This window comes from Natrix helvetica (genome assembly GCF_964273705.1).
Source record: "Natrix helvetica genome assembly, chromosome: 5".
NCBI lineage: Eukaryota > Metazoa > Chordata > Lepidosauria > Squamata > Natricidae > Natrix > Natrix helvetica.
Window position 1 is genome coordinate 33,313,874 of NC_138551.1, and position 18,530 is coordinate 33,332,403.

The 18,530-nt window shown below is 36.5% G+C and overlaps 1 protein-coding gene across 1 annotated transcript in view; it reads left to right on the top strand.

Moving 5' to 3' along the window:
- The window catches only part of SLC9A9 (solute carrier family 9 member A9), a 272,019-nt gene that overhangs the window by 103,985 nt on the left and 149,504 nt on the right, over positions 1–18,530 (top strand). Inside the window, exons 7-8 of the mRNA XM_081953842.1 lie at positions 12,133–12,280; positions 16,586–16,682. Coding sequence (XP_081809968.1) covers positions 12,133–12,280; positions 16,586–16,682 — 245 coding nt within the window. The remainder of the gene's footprint in view (positions 1–12,132; positions 12,281–16,585; positions 16,683–18,530) is intronic.

An 18,530-nucleotide genomic window follows, 5' to 3' on the forward strand; every position in this document is an offset into this window, starting at 1 on the left:
ACAAGAGATGAAATTCTGAGTGCACAAAGGGGGCAAGCCTTGACATACAAAGATAAGGAGATAACCATTCTGAAACAGATCCCCAAGAAAGTGAAGGGAAAAAGAAAAAATTATTCGCAATTGGCGAATAAATTATACCAGAAGGGGGTGTGGTTTAGATGGTTGATGCCTGAAGGTATGTTAATATTCTGGGAGGAGACAAGAGTTAGAATCAATACACCCATAGAGGCGCAGGCCTTTATGGAGAAAAACAAAGTACTTCTAGAAAAACCAGAAGACTCCCTAACAGGCATACAAGACACGGGGGGAGATGGGGCTTTGCCAACGGGGGGAGATGGGGCGACATCAAGAAAGCTCAGATCACAAAAATGAGTAAGAAAAGTCACTTGATATAAACTGATCGAAATTACCAATTGAATTTACCACACTGACCACATGTTACTACTTAACATTGAATTTTATGCAAATGTATACTATGAGTTTGGAGGAGGGGTGCACCTACCGCATTTCGCAACTGCCAAAATTTGTAACCTTTCCCTTACCTTTTCCCTTTGTAAAATACTAAAAACCAATAAAACTTTGTTTAAAAAAAAACTTAAAACTAATTTAAATTGGAGAACAGAAGAAATAAGTGGCGAAATTAAATTTGGAATGGTTTTGGACAGTGGGTTATCTTACTTTTTAAATGCTATCTTCATGGATGGAATTTATGCAAGCTTTTTAAAACGAATGGATTAAGTTTTCTTCTATCTTTTTTTTTTCTTTTATGATTCTTTGTAACCTATGGACTAAAATTCTCCTCTTTCATTACTGTGGGTGTTCTTCTAACTCATTCAAGAATTGGACTTTTTTTTAACTTGAAATACAAAAAAGATACAAAAAGAAACAAAGAAGTTTGCAAGAATAACGTTGCTACTCGGAGGCTGGTGGTTTGCGTATTGGAAATGAAACACTCTTACTTTTCTCACTGATTATCCTGGCTTGGCACTCTAAGGTCTCACTCCTTGTTTATAGAGAGTGATAAGAAGAAAAGCATACAGATGTCCCTTGAAGTATATCTTTAACCAGAGAAAAGTGAATTTATGTCACTCTATGTTCTGGGCTCAATTAGGCATGAGTATGATGCAGTGGTGAGTTGCAGGCGGTATGCCCCAGTACGGGTGTACTGGAGCCTGCCTGGAGCACCGGATTTCATTCCGGTACGATGCTCTGGAGGGCCCACCCACCCGCCTGAGCTCCTTACCAGTCTTTTAAGTCTTCAGTGCTTCCGCGGACTTGCATGGCGCATACAGCACCTGCGCAATGCTCCGCTGAGCAGCTGGAGCGTCCCAGAGGCTGCGCACATCCATGTGGATGCCTCTGGGCCCACTCCAACTGTACCAGTTGGAACGGGATCCAGAACCCATCACTGGTATGATGTTACAGATGTTGGTAATCATTTCTATTTAAAACCCTTAACAAAAGCAGACATAAAGATATTTTAAGCAGAATTTTTGCTTCACAAGAGAAGAAAAGTATTTGTGCCTTTTCATCAAGGTCCAGAACAAAGTCAACTTTCCTGAACTACAGTTAACCCGTGCAGGAACACATTCACTGCCATTAGAATGTTCCTCTTCAGTAAAATACAACCTACAATGAAAATAAACTGCCTTGGCTTTTGAAACTTTACAAGATGCTGTAATAGTAGTTCTTAAAGAATGTGATGCAAGAATCCGAGGTAGTAAATGAGATGGGATGTAAATCATAACAGTATATTATTCTGGTATACTATAACTAACGTGAATAATAATAATAATAATAATAATAATAATAATAATAATAATAATAATAATAATAATAATAATAATAATAATAATAATTTTATTTGATTAGCCGCAACCCTCTCCCGAAGGACTCGGGGCGGCGTACAATCAAACAGATAAAAAATACACATAAGACAAACATATATACAAAAGAACAGAGACATATACATATGTGCATGGAGGAGGATGGACTTAAGTGAAAGACAGTTAAAAATACAATTTAAAATCCCCTAATAAAATTACCAAATTAAAAAACCCATCAGGAGCGTTACTAAGTTATGGTCGAGCCAGGCCAGCTATTTGGAAAAGGTGGGTCTTGAGCTTGACACGGAAGGAGCGGAGGTCAGTAGTAGTCCTAATATCCGGGGGGAGGTCATTCCACAGGGCTGGGCCCGCCACAGAGAAGGCTCTGCTCCTAGGCGCCGCCCCATGGCACTGTCTGGTAGACGGCACCTGGAGAAGTCCCTCTCTGTGCGAGCGGATGGGTCGTAGGGATGTATGGGGCAGAATACGATCCCGCAGGTAACTAAGTAATAAGAAGTAATGATTATAAGGGACCATTTTACAATGACCACTACTTTAGGATGATAAACATTTAAGTTAGAAATCTATCGTAACATTAGAGAACGCTGTTTCTTCTCCTGCCTGTTGCTTGAACTATGCATTTAAATTTCAATTACTTTTCTCCTTGAGTTTAAGTTTATATATATATATATATGTGTGTGTGTGTGTGTGTGTGTGTGTGTGTGTGCATGCATGCATGCATGCATGCATGCATGCATAAACAAACTAAATTGTTCGGTTGCTTTGGTTGGAAATGAAACTTCTAAAGTGGAACACAATGACATGTTAAAATGTATAGATTTCATTACAGTTACTCAATTTTGAAACATTGATTGTCTCAGAATTATCTGTGGCTGTGTAACAACCTTTTAGCTTCCCACAAGCATCCTCCTTCTCTAAGAAATTTAAAAAAAATATGTTGATGATATAAATGTATCAATTTATTATTTTAGTTGCTTCTGTAGAAACAAGAGACTACAGAGGCCAAACAAGTATATTGTGGTTTTGTATCACTGAATACAATTAAGGATTTGTGGAATACTCGCTAAAGAGAAGTGATATGCCTCCCATTGTTGTTATATTCTGTCATGAAAAAACTTTCCAAATAGATATACCAATTGCCACAATGTAAAATATGATGTTATGTGTACTATAAGGACATCCTGAATTATAAAAAAAAACTGCAGTCAAGTTTACGCTCTTCATACACTTAAACTAGTAACATACTGTAGAAGTTATCACCCAGCCCTCTCCCAGAAAAATGAAATATCCTAGAAAATATTGATAAGGCAGAATATTATATTTTCCTGGATGTGAAAAAGGGAGAAACACATTTTAAAAACTAAGTAAATTCCTGCAGCTTCCTGCCCATCCTCACTTTATCAATGGGCCATTAAGAAGGCTAAGCTAGTCCACTTTACATAATAAAGAGTTATCCCCTTCAGCTCCAGGGGGATGGGAATGAAGGCATGATAATATAAGCCTTTACTCAACTGACCACATGGCATCTGAGAATTCAACCAAACCTGGATTCAAAACTCAGCCTAGAGGGTTGCCCTTGCATGGGACCATGTGAATCTGACAGCCAATCAGAATACATTTCTTACACAGGAACAGGAAACAGATAGGTGGGGTCGAACAGATTATAAAAATCCCTGCAAGCCCTTCTTCAGCCCTTCCTTTTGCCTTCTCTTCTTCTCCACCAACATTGAAGCATGTGTTCACCTTTTCTGTTCAGGACTCAGGCCATGTGGTCCTGTCCACCATTAAAACCATCTTTCCAAGCAGCCTCCATGTCTCCAGTGTCTTTTTCCCCACTTGGAGCCAAACCCAGAAGGACATTTCTTTCATCAATACAATAACAATCCACACCTCTTATAGTCTTAAAAATAGTAATGCATAGAATAGAAAGTTGAGACTTCACTTTTTTCCTCCCGAGTTCTGATTCTCCTAGATGACAACCAGCTTTGCTGTCCTTCTGTTATATGAAGTTATTTGAGTGAAAACGTGGAGATCTGCTTGCATAAACTGAAATTTATATTTATGACCTAATGTAATAGCACATTTTCCACCATAGGATACTATTGGTTGGAAACATGCGGAGAAGACCTTCATCTTGCAGTGGATATATAATGATGATGATGATGGATGAATACACACACACACATGCACACACACACACACACACACACACACACACTATATATATATATATATCCCCAGAGAGAAATCTTCCAGATGCCCCAAACTCTATGGACTCCCCAAGATACACAAAGAAGGAACACCACTCAGACCCATAGTCAGCTCCATAGGCTCACCTCTACAGAACCTTGCCAAATTCCTCGCCAAACAACTCCAACCCTACGCAGAATCCATCACCTCAAACGTACAAAACTCACTCCACTTCATAGAAACAATAAAGAAACAAAACTTACAACCCAGTCACCTACTTGTGAGTTTCGACGTCATATCCCTCTTCACCCAGGTGCCCATAAAAGAAGCCTTGACAGCCATCCAGAAGAAACACAACCCCCCTAAACACATCCTAGACCTGACCAACCACTGCCTAACCAACACATATTTCATCCATAATGGACAAAGATACAAACAGATAGAAGGAGCACCCATGGGATCACCCCTCTCTCCTGTCATTGCAAACTTATACATGGAACATTTTGAAACCAATGCCTTAGACAAATCTGAACACAAACCCAAACTCTGGCTTAGATATGTTGATGACACTTTCGTGATTTGGCCACATGGAAAAGAAAAACTGGACAACTTCCTCACACATCTCAACAACCTACACCCCAAAATACAATTCACCATGGAAATAGAAGCAAACAACCAACTTCCCTTTCTGGATGTCCTAATCTACAAAAAACCCAATGGCTCCCTAGGACACACCATCTACCAGAAAAAAACACACACCAACCGCTACTTAAATGCACAATCCCATCACCACCCTGCACAGATCAACTCTGTAGCCAAGACCCTCATCTCCAGAACCAAACGCCTAGCCGACAAAGACCACCTGAAAACTGAATTACACAAACTCACAAATGTATTAATCTCCAATGGATTCCAAAGAAAAACAATCACCAACCTAATCCAAAAGGAGACTCCCCCAAAAAACCAAGATACAGAACAGGAAAATGGCATCGCCCTCCTCCCTTACATCAAAGGCACCACAGATAAAATCAGCAAAATTCTCCACAAGCACAATATCAGGACAGCCTTTACCACTGACCAAAAAATAGCCAACATCTTAAGAAACCCCAAAGACAAAATCCAGCTAGAAAACCAAGGAGTCTACGAAATACCATGCAAAATCTGCCCAGCAATATACATAGGGCAAACAAACAGGAGAATAAATGCACGCATCACAGAACACAAAAATGCAGTAAGAAAAAAAGAAAAAACTTCTTCCCTTTTCCAGCACCTTAAAGCTACAGGACACGAAATCAACTTTGAAGGAGCCAGGTTAATCTCCAAAACAGAACACCTCCACAAGAGAACAATCATGGAAGCCATCGAAATAGAGAAACACCCCCACAGCATGAACAAACGTGATGATACCTCCCGCCTACCAAACATCTGGAAACCAGCCCTAGCCAACAAATGAACACCACCCACCACCCAAGCCGTTAAAATACAAAACAACAATGCACACACAACCTGCACCAATCAGCACCAATCTACCAATCATGATACAACCACACAACCAATCATTCCACTTACTGAAACAAAGCCACCACCCCATCCCCTCCCACCAAGACTTACAGAAAGACGGCAGCTCCGTTCCCATTTTAAGCCCACAGCTTGAAGATGGCAGGTGTGATCCTGCCGAAACGTTGCAAAGACAATCTCAACCTTACACGGGAAAAGACCTGAATACAACAAAACCAGCATACCTACACCCGTGAAAATCTACGAAAACATTATATATATATATTTGTGTTGTATTTGTACTGATAAATAAATAAAGGGAGACTAGTATAGATTTGTACTGATATTTATTTATCAGTACAAATACAACACAAATATAAAAAGGCAACATTAAAAATAAAAATATGGTTTTCTGCCTGCATGGTCTTCTGTGATAAGCCGAAGGACAGAAAGAGGGAGTAGTGACCTTCCATATTTAGGCATACCAGGGGTTGTAACACAAATACATATACATATACATATACATATACATATACATATACATATATATATATATAAATTATATATATATATATATATATAAACATTTTGAGGCCAATAACTTTGACACCAGAACTATTAAATGCATCAAGCATACAAATACAGAAATAACAACTGAAATAATAAATAATAAAAACTAAGTTTTGCAAAAAGCACTTTCTATCCACCAAATTAAGGACCACAGTGTACCATAGTTCTTAAAGCCAGTCAAGTTATTTTGGCACATGAAACAATTTCACAATAATCTCTTCATTCCAGGATAATAGAAATGCAGTAATTTTAAAATATTTTCCCTTCCCTTACATGACAGCCAGATTGGCTGGTTGAGGCAGCTCCCTTCCTATCCCTAGGAAGAGAGTTCTTGCTGAGGTCTGTATAAGAATTTAATGTATTTAAGATAGATGAAGAGCCTGACAATTGTCTGCTGTGTCCACAGCAGGCTCTCTGGCAGCAGAATTCTCTGAATAAGAGGTAGGCAGGAAAGCTAGTGGTAAAACCACTTCTTTATTTTCTTAGTTAGATTGTTCATAATGCAGGTGTCTGCAGGGATGATCAAGAGGGTATATGAAACAAATATAAAAGCAGGCAGAGTTTCAATTGCATTATCACAACATCCATCTTGTCTTTTCTACCATACTCTCTGGATACTCCTGCTTTATAACAATTCTTAGGTATTGCAAAAGGACCATATTTAGAAGCCTTACCTCATTGTCTTTGGCAAAACCTTGCACTGGCTTCTCAAGAGTAATGTCCAGTGTGCTTCTAATGTTGCCTGTGACCTTCAGCTGCATTATGGCCTACAGTCGAAATCAGATCTGAAAGACAATAAATTGTTATCTGTAGATTTTATTAACTTATTGGGACTTACTTACTACTACTTTAGAAAATATTATTGAAACAGTAAGCCAGTATTAATCATGCTTGTCTGATTAGTCTCCTTTCATAATTCAGTGAAGCTTCGTTCTAATGCATGTGTATTATTTAATTAAATTTCCAATTTCCCCCTTAAATCTCTTTGGAAAATATGAGAATTACTGAGTAGCTGATGGCAGAAATGCTCAAATTATGAAAAGGGTGAGGTGTTTATCTTATGCTGTACAATCCCTTTCCAGTGAATTCCCCGACTTCTAAAACATCCTTCAATCCATGAGGAAATTCTTCACATGGCGCTTTCAAACAAGGAAATGTGGGCCTCCCGGGAAGCTTCAGACTGCAGGAAAGATGCACAACAGAATTAGTATTGCCAGCTTCAGCACTACAGTAAGCTCAAAAACATCGCTAAGAGGAATTTAGTAGAAATGTTCAGGCACTGAAAAAGTTGCTGGAAACACAAAAGCTTTGAGAGACCATAATGTAGCACAACATACTGTAGCACAACATTACTTGGGTGGTTAGAAACACAAATTTACTGTAGCAGCCATGCTCTTACCTATTCTTTATTTTCTGACTCCTGCTTGTTTCAGATGGAAACCTTTTCAAAAAGCAGGTAAAGCTATTTTAAATATCCATATTTGTTTCATAAGACTAAACCACTACCTATGAACGTATTTAAAAATGCAAAGGATAGGTGGATTCACAAAGAACCAATTGGTACTTTCTTTAGATTTCATTTGAGTTTTACAGTTTAAAATAATTATCTAGAAAATAATGTTCTACCAAATTTCAACGGTTCAATATATTATTATCCTCAATAATAAATGGTATACGTAGAAACGTATTACCTATTTTTGCTTTCTTTCCTCAATTTTTGCTCATGGATACTGACAAATTCAACTTCACATTTATATATTTGGAAAGGTAACAAGGGGAAGATGTACTGGCAGATGGCAATGGCTCTCTTTCATAGAGTGGCAGCCTTGTGTCTGGTACCTTAATTGCTTGGCCAAACTGGCTTTGATCTGCTTAAATTTGACTGATAGTTAAATGTTTGTTTGTTGTTCATTTATTTTTTTGGGTACCACCTAACTCCAAATCACCAGGTCACAATATAGTAAGCAGTAAAAACACAATACAAAATGAAACAAAATAGAAATCCCAATCCCTTGATACAAAAACATCTACCGCTCTATATAGCCTTGGTAAGACCACACTTAGAATATTGTATTCAGTTTTGGTCACCCCAATACAAAAAAGATATTGAGACTTTGGAAAGAGTACAGAGAAGAACAAAAATTATTAGGGGCCTAGAAGCATATGAAAAATGATTGCAGGAACTGGGTACGTCTAGTCTAGTGAAAAGAAGGGCTGCCGCTAGGGAGAGAGACCAAATCATTTACCAAAGCACCTGTTGGCAGGACAAGAAACAATGGATGGAAATTAACCAAGGAGAGAAGTGACCTAGAACTAAGGAGAAAATTCCTAACAATGAGAACAATGAACCAATGGAACAAATTATCTTCAGAAGTTGTGGGTGCCCCATCACTGGACAGTCATTTATCAGAAATCATATAAGTCTCCTGTGAAAGCAAGAGCTGGACTACATGACCCTCCAACATTGTTACTATTACATTAAAACACACATTTAGCAGGGGATCTCCATTCATTCTAATCCAACCCTAGGAGAACCACCAGGCCTTGGAGAGTATACAGAATGCTGAAAAAAGGCAGATTTCCTGGCTTTCAATACCTGGCATTATTGAAAAGAACCCAGTGTATATAATTTCTGCTGGCTCATATCAGCCAGGGAGAAGCCAATTAAGATGAAAAAGTTGTTGGACAACTTCCGGTCCTTGAAGGCAACAGACATGTTGTCTGCTGCTCGTCTCCCCAGCTGGGTCCTAAGGAGCACAGGGGGCCCTGAAGGGGTTTCCCTGCCAAAGGGCGGCTTGCTGAAGCCCCCTGAAAGGTGGCAGCCGGCAGGGGTGCTTTTCAGTCTCGCCTAGGGCCCAGGGAGCGGAGGGGGGGGCGAGGGACAGCACTGCGCTGCCCACCTCTTTGCCGAATGGCCCTGGAGGAGAAAATGTAATTGGAGAAGTGTGGCAGGATCCTGGTGTTGGGGGGACCCATCCTGAACTCTCTGATCGATCAAAGGGAAAGCAGCAGACTCCTGTAAGTTTTGTGCTCATCCTATTTGAATGGAGATTAGAGGGGGGTGTTTCTTTGAACGATCTCCCTTAAAAGAGAGACAACAAAGGCTGAGCTGTCACTCGAGCTAGCCAATGGTGAAAGATCTTTATCATGATTGCCAGGAATGACTATGGAGCCTTTCTTCTTTAAAAATCTGGATAGAGATTTCTGTTTTCTTTCTCCCGGTGGAAAGAGGAGCTAATATGGCGCCCGCCCTTCTTTGTTTGTCTAATTATAAATGAAGCCGCCCTTCGAAACCACCTTCAGCTGCATTATTCTCTCTGAAGGAAACCGAGACCTTCTCCCTGAAATGTGGTTCTACTGAACTTTGCCTATTAGATATCCTGCATTTGATTTGCCTCGGTGCCTTGGAACTGTGAACTGTGAACTGCCACTTTCGGCATTGTTTTGTATTTTGGGGACCGGCACAGCTGCGCAATCCTCAGACGCCATTTCCTTGGAAAAAGACTGACATCTCTGAACTTCAAACAAATGGGGCCAAAGAAACCACCGACGGGCAAGTCATTTTCAGCCCCCCCATCTGCCTCCTCCAGCCCCAGCATGCAACAAAGAGTACATCATTGTTAGAGCCAGGGGGGCTGGAGAGGGATCGAAAGAACTGTCTGTTACTCAAATGTTTCAAGAATTGATGATGGGGCAGAATGACTTGAAAAAAGAAATGATAGAGCTTAAAGAAGAACTCAGAGACGTTAAACATCATATCGCAGAACATAAACAAAGAATTTTGGTGTTAGAGGAGGGAACGGCTGAGCTGGGGGGAGAAATGAAAACAATACGGAAGGGAAATGTAGACTTGGAAAACTTTTTGGCAAAAATAGAATTTGAAAGAATGTCCTTTTTTCTTAGATTCCAGAACCTACCAGAGACAGAAAATGAAGACCTTAAAGATATCATGAGCCCAATATTAGCAGATTATATTAAGAGAGACAAAAATCAGTTGTGGTGGGATATGGATCTAGTCTATAGGATAAATTCAGCATATGCTAGAAGTCATAATGTTCCAAGGGAGGTACATGTTAAATTTCTCAGGAAGACCACAAGGGATGAGGTACTTGGGACCCAAAGGGTTTTGATATATAAAGACAAAGAAATCACCATTCTTAAGCAGATTCCAAAAAAGATAAGAGAGAGAAGGAGGAAGTATACCTCCTTATCAAAGAAATTATATAATAAAGGAATCTGGTTTAGATGGTTATTGCCAGAAGGAATATTGATCTTCTGGGAGGGAAACAGGTTTAGAATCAATACAGTACAGGAGGCTGAAGCTTTCATCAAAAATAATTCTCCCCTCCTAGAGGACGAACATAGTGAAGGGGGGGGGAGGGACAGGATGGTGCAGGATAAGAAGGAGGGGGGCTGAAGGCTCCTCTGGGGACAGGGAGGAAGAAGCAATATTGAAAAGGCTCAGATCACAAAAATAAAAATATTTGAAATAAATAGCAATTGGTGATACTCTAGAAAGTGACAAAGGAAAATGAATGAACACATGGTTAACATTATAGAATAAGATCTTGTTTTCTGCTTATCTTTTGTATTTGTTTTTAAGATTATAAAAACCGTGAGTGCTGGATGGGTTACTAACACCAGTGTGGGAGCTGCCAAAAAATTTTTTGTATATCCACCTACCTTTCCCCATATATGTGTAAAAACCAATAAAAGTTTTTGGAGAAAAAAAGATGAAAAAGTTGTTCTTGTACTCTGAGGAAACTAGAGGTTAATTCTTATAGTATCTGCAGTGCACATATGCAAACACAGATGTGAATCCAAACAGTACTTTTTTTTAAACCTACCAAAACTATATTAACCTGCCCTCTGTTTCATTAAATATATGTTTCATTCATCTGTAACATCTAGGGAATTATATTTTGCACGAATCCACAATTGTGTAGACTTTTCCACTTGGTTAGAATTCAGTATCTTCTTTACATTTAATTTGTTTAATTTTAGTTTCATTTTTCATTGTCTTCCTTGACTTTTCTTATCAGAGCTTGCATTTTCTATCAGAGGCATATCATCAGCATAGCTACTGATATTTCTTTATCCAATTTGAGACAATTTCTAATATTTAATATTAAAGAGACTTACTTTATGGCAATAACATTTTTTTTTTGGAAATCCTATACTAAAAAACTCCATGTCCATTAGTAAAAAGGACTAAAATAAAATGATCTCAGAAAGATAGATTCTTAATTAGAATTTGGTGCAGTTGCATTTAATATTATAATTTTAAAAATATGTCAATCTGACAATATTATTAACATTCTATGTCAGTGATCTCTACTATTGAGCAGGAAATTGAAATGTTTTAACCAGATGATTTATCCACTGTGGCATAGCATTAATTTCCCATAAGGTTATAATCTTGATGTCAGCAGCCAAAGACTTGAGTATAAAAAAGGAACTCTAGTAAAGACAACTATTTCTTTGCTTTAGAAAGAAATGTTTAGTTTGTGTTCCCCTGGGGATTCATATTGTGAGGCTGTTGACACACTCCTAATTTGGTTTATGAAGGGTAAAGCTATGAATGACACAACTGTAACAGTTTATGAGATCACTTTATGTTTATGCTCTCTGATTTGTACTGTGCATATGTGAGTGAGCTATAAAACTAATGTTTTTATCAGGAGTATGTGAACATATAACCATTCAGAAGACATATGGCCAATAAATAATTCAAAGGCATCTAGCTCACTTGTAGATTTCTTACATATCTACCATGTTTTAAAGTCTAGTAGGACTGAAGATAATGCTCTTTGTGACATACGTTTACAGACTGGCAAAATGTGACCGTGGCAAATGATATTGCCTTGAAAAATAAACCTTATTTTGTTATGCTACAACATTTGGATGAAATAGCAGCCCCAAGGAATAACTGCTAGACTTTAGTAAAGTACATCCTTAAGCTCGTGATATTATTCTGTGCTATGTGAGAAAATTCATTATTTTTTTCTCCTTTTAATCTTTATTTCAGTTCAATATCAATTTACAGTCCCAAGGAGAATCCCAACACCTTTGATGCTGCTGCCTTCTTCCAGTCGGTGGGGAATTTTTTAGGAATCTTTGCTGGATCTTTTTGTATGGGTTCGGCTTATGCAATTGTCACTGCACTAATATCCTTTGTTATTAAACGAGAGTATGTTTGGAAGATCAGGTGCTGTAAAATGCAACCATTTCATGTTTCACATTTAATAAGACTTTGTGTTTTAAAATTTTAGACATGCCATAAATATAATCCTTTTGGGTCTATCGTCATTTCTGTCAAAGGTTGCAGCTGCAGATGAGCTTGAATGCATATGAAAATTTGCTAATCTGATCATTGAAAGTGTTAACAGATGGAAAGAATGAAAATAAGGATAAGTAGCCTTCTATAATCATCTTCCTGCTTAAGTTGTACATGATTAGTTCATTTATTTCTTCTAATGATATTACTTAGCATCTATATCATAACTATGTACAAGCCATAGTTAAAAGACTGGATAGCTTAAAGTAGGGCTGTCAAACTCACAGCCTGCAGGCCAGATGCATCACATGCTGGCCATGCCCCCCTCCCCCCCAGTTTAGCGAAGGGAAAAGCCATAATACGTCATGTGACGACAACATAACAACGCACGTTTGACAGCCCTGACTTAAAGTAACTAACATATTTACTCAGTATCTGCAACAAGCTAAACATTTAGAGTATAAAAAAACCGAGACAGGTTCCTACATTTTTCTGGTTTTCTTTCTTGCAGTCATATTTCTCTTTTTTTCACTGCAGCTTGTCAGTGAATGTCTCCTGTGGAAAAGAATGACACATTTTGCCTTGAATTTGAGCTTTATTTGTTTGTTTTTAAATTTAGAAGAGTTTTAATGAGTAAACAAACCCCCCAAAAATGTGCTTCTAGGAGACACTTTTCTGTAGCAGTGTAGAATAAGAGCTATTGCTATAAGAGAAAAAGGAGTTAACAATTTATAAGTAACGGGTTTTTGCCCCTGTGGAGATAAAATGCTCAAAGATAGGACAGTTCTTTGAGGAATGTGAGCAAGGAACAAAGCGTGTGTTCCCTTTATGGGGTATCTCCAGAGTAGTAATTTACAACATTACCTAGACATCACTGTGTAGTGTAAAGCTTTCTTTATTAACAAAGGGTGGTTTATGCTATAAATTGCTAATGCAAAAGATATTGTGCCTGTCTTTCACTTCAATATACAGCCTCACTAGCTTCACTGCATTTTTTTTTAAAAAAGTGATAAAGAACCACATAGCACCATGTAGACTAGTTTATTACCACTTTCACTTTCCCAGATCACAGTCCACTTCATTAGATGCAAATGGTCTGTGATTCAGGAAAGGGAAAGCTACATAACTCTCTATGATGGTTTGCTTGTTTGTCACAAAATACTAACAGGAACACCTCTGGAAGCTTTTTTTTTAAGTCCCTTCAAAAATACAGTGGTTGTGCCTTTATCTTTCACTAGACAAATTTAAACATTTTTATGCCAATATAAATATTTTGCTGCTACTTTATCAGTGGTTTTTTTTCCCCATCCTAGTTTAGGAAGATTGTTTTTTCGAGGTTGACATTTTTGGGTTATGTTGCTAGCTACCCTGAAAATAAAAATATAATTATAGAGGTTAGAAAATATTTCACAGCCTTTGGGTAAATTATATTTAAATATACAATGTAAGGCTGTGAAATTTAACTGACATTTGCAAAAGTTTGTTCTTTCACACATCCTGTATTCTTTCCTTGCTAGATAAGTTTCTTTTTGAAGAAGGAGCATAGAAATCTGACAGATATTTAAAAGAATCATATAAGTTTTTAAAACATACAGAAAAAAAGGTGTAATGATGCTTCACAGGCAAAAAACAGACTTTCCCATACTCTGCATTAACATAAACATATACAGATCCATAGCTTTCCAAATATACTCTCATAATAAAGAATTTTTTTACAATAGTCTGCTTATTGCTAAAGGCCCTGCTATTTTGTTAAATAAAAAGGCCAAAGCTTACTAAGTAAATCAAAATTCATTTAATGAGAATTTTAACAAGATATAAAAAGAATTAAAAAAAATAATCTGTCTATTCTTTCTGGATAATACAATTCCACTTTTTAAAATCTAGATTTAATAACCTTAATTAGTATGCGTCAATGATGGTGAACCTTTTTGGCACCATGTGCCCAAACCGGAACTCACCAAGTGCCCAAACCGGAACCGGAACCGCCGGAGCATTCAAAATCCAAAGACCAGTTGGCCGGCATGCACATGCCTCTGTTTTTGGGGCCATTTAGGGACATTTTCGTGTCATTTTTCTGGCCATTTTCAGTCTGTTTTTGTAATGGTCTTCATAGGCACAAGCTGGTCTTCGTGGAAACTGGAGTGCTGGAAAAAGGCCTGAAAATGGCCCGGAAAAGGTGCAGAAAGGGCCCGGAAAGCTGCCTGGTTTTTGGCCATTTTCAGGCTATTTTCCAGCACTCCAGTGCCTGCAAAGATCAGTGTACCGGAAACCAGAAGAGCAGCTTTGCGTGCCACCTCTGGCACACATGCCACAGGTTCACCATCATGTATATATCATAGAAAGGGCTTTCCATCAAGTTTAATTTTCATCTACAACAGTTGCATAGGCACCTCACTTTAGTCAGCAGAAACAATCCAAGCATATTTTAGGTAGCTTGAATCTAAGCTGTCTTTGAGTTGACTCAGTATTATACCTTATTGACCACCAGATCATACCAAATGCCAAAGTTTCTTCACCTTGAACAGATCAATTTTATTTAATACTGTTAAATAAATGTCAGAAAGCTCTTACAATCTCTTGAATATCTACAGGCTGTACCACTAAAATTGAGTGGCAAAACCACCAATTTCCAGAGCCATGATTTTTGGCTCTCTGCCAAAAAAAGTGTGATAAGTTTCTATGGGTTGTTAATGCACTAATTTTTAATTTAAACATGAGCCAAAACTCAAAAGAGCAAACAGGCCACACACTCAGTGGCGTTATCATGCCTTCATATAAAGTGCTTACTTTACACTTTGCCCTATTGCCTTGGGCAATCAGTTGAGTGAGCATAAAGGTTTCTAGATAATATATGCAACATACTGCACAAATAATGCCTTTACACAATTGAATGAAATTATTGTTTCCAGATAAAATACCTCTATGTAATATTTCCTCCATTGATTTACTAAAATCTTAATATGCCTATTTTTACTTTTTAATTTAACAGTAAATAGGTTCCATTAAGCTAGCAATGACCTTCTCCTGAGCTTGAAATATTATAATCCTTGAGCTCATTCTGAGTTGGTCATCCTGTTTGCCATTTGACTTTACAACAGATTTATTTCTATGACCTGAAAACATTGTAAAGCAAAGTTACACTAGATTTAGGAATCATATGAATAGAACTAATGAGTAGAAATTAAAGTTATATTTGTCCAAATCAGTAATATATTCAATTATTTCAAAGCATGAACTGTTATAGACATAACCAGGAATACTTTCCTTGAAGTTGCATGTGAAATAAATATTCATACAAACATAATTAAGTTTTTTCAGTAGGCTGTCAAAAGGATAGACTTGTTGGAAATGGAAATTATTTATCACTGCAAGTTATTTTAGAATAGAATAGAATGAATTAGCTGGAAGGAGCCTTTGTAGATAAAATATCTCTTTTCTTAAGATTCAAAGGGAAATTATCCACAGCATGAATAATTTTGTGACCTGGTCAAGACTACCTTTCCAAGATATGAGAAGATTTTTGTCTTAGTTTTGTATGCAGTCAGAATTCTGAGAAAGAAAAAGACTCATACAGCACTTATTTCAATTGCACCACTGGATTTATATTTTTCCACAGACAATGGATATGTGAATTGGTCTACATTACATCAAACGTTCATTACTTGATGTGTCCATCATATTAAAAGATCAAAGCCACCAGAACATCTACAAAAGGGGCTCCACATTATAATTTAACAGTTGTGGACTACATGGGAAAATATCGTAATTAATTTAAAAATTATAGTCAATTACATTTAAATTAATGAGAAACCAATGGAATCTAGTACCGTACATAAACATAGGCACACATTAACTTAACAGTACCATACTTATGTACCATATCACTCAAAAGCTGACTACAGGCCTTAATACCAAATAATATTGCTCTCAGCTAGAAATGTTTAACTGCCATCCCTAATTGTTCCAAACTGCATTATCAATGATTAAGAATTTCCAGTAGCTTATATAACCCAACCAGTTGATGAAGATAATTTATGATAAATTAGGGGCACTCTAAAATTTTACTTCACTTCTTCAAAATAGTGTTGAGTTTATAAGCGTTCTTGTCATACTGGTACCTAATGTTACAAAATCAAGTCTGACAAACTAAAACAATTGCTCTTTTTCCTTAGCTTTATTTTTCCTTTGGCACTTGACAAAGTTTACTAAACTGTGTGAGTTCCCCATGTTGGAAACTGGCTTGTTTTTCCTTTTATCATGGAGTGCTTTCTTGTCTGCTGAAGCTGCTGGCCTTACAGGTAAGTATTTCATGCTATTGAAGTAATTAGGGGGTTCAGTTTTTTGCTGCAATACAAAGATATGTGTGAAATTATACAAAAATATGTGTGGAATTTATGTATTTTTGTGCTCATCAAAAATGGAGAAATGGTTGGAGAGATTTTAGGAGGTAAAATTCTTGGTAGAAAAATAATATGTAGTACTGTGCATAGATTATTGAGAAAAATGAATATTAATCAAAAATAGCAACAATGGTTGTGTGTAAAAGGATATATTTTCCTATTTTATTATATGAATGTGAAAGCTGAGTACTGTACATCAGGAAAAACTTATAGATGAATGAAGTGTATTAATGTGCTAACTAAAACATATGGTAAAGGAAGAATCAATACAGTGAAGAATGAATGGCTATTGAATAAATGTGGACTGAATGCAAAAGTGAGCAACTATTATCAAAAAAGCTTGTTGGGTTTATGTGATTGTATTGATAATGTGCATGACGATTGATTTAATAAAACATATGAAAAAAATGAATTGATCAAGAGATATGGAAAATGGATAATCCTATGAATGAACTTGGTGAGTTCCTCAAAAGAAAAATGTAAGAAATTTCAAGAAAAAAAAGGCAATGTGTGAACCAATGTAGGAATTTTGTGGAAGCAAAGATGGTTTGCAAGATTAAAAGGTTCTTGTGAGATATAAATATAAATTGGTTTCAGTTAAGTTTCCTTTTACTTTTCCCATCCCATGCTTTTGAATTTTTTCGGGTTACTGTTTTTTTTCTCTGTCTCTCTCTGCTCTATATTGCTAATCACTAAAACAGAATAGTGTGATGGGAATCTAGGGGGAGTGTGTGTGTATACATACACATACATTAATTTATTCTCATTCAGAGGAAGCAAGTTTAGAAGATGAAAGTATTCAAATTAATGGATAATCTCTTTAAATTTATGGAATAAATTATATGAATTGCATTAGTGGAATATTTGTAAGTCATATGAAAAAAATAGTGAACAAATATGAAACTGATTTCTAATAAATATAAAATAAAACATTTATAAAGTAATAAAGGTGGTATACAAATATAATAAGTAAGTTTTATATAATTATAACAAATTAGATACTCCTGTAATATGATACTTTCATCTATTTCTGTTTTTTTTAGGAATGTTTGAAGATTTTTATTCAAAATCTATCATTACAAAAAAATTAATGAAACTAGAGTTTTCTATGATAATTTTATTGCTGAACATATGGCCTCTCTAAACATGAAGTTTTATTTTTAGATCTTAAGACATAGGGTAAAACTCTGCAGTATATAATTGGGAGATGTCATTTTTTCACACTTAAGTGACATACTGAAATTTCTTCTTTGATATAATTTAGAATCTTTTTCTTGTTTATATATTTTAATTGTTATAATGCTCACAGATGGCTTTTACACTTATATAGCATTATATATATATATATATATATATATATATATATATATATATATATATATATATATATATATATATATATATATATATATATATATATATATATATATATATATATATATATATATATATATTGTGTTGTATTTGTACTGATAAATAAATAAAGGGAGACTAGTATAGATCTATTTTGAGCTAATTAGCTCTCATCAGCTAGCCATACCCTTACTGGGATTTGAACCCGGGCTGTATATATCTTAGGCAGGAGTTTTAGCCAGTAAGCCACGGGCTCACTTCCTTATCAGTTGAGCCAGGGAAATAGGTATGTATTTGTGTTACATATTTAGGCATGAGATATATATGTCAACGTGTACCTATCCCAGATGCAATTAGAATTTTTTTTAAAAAAGAAATCATACAAAAACTTAC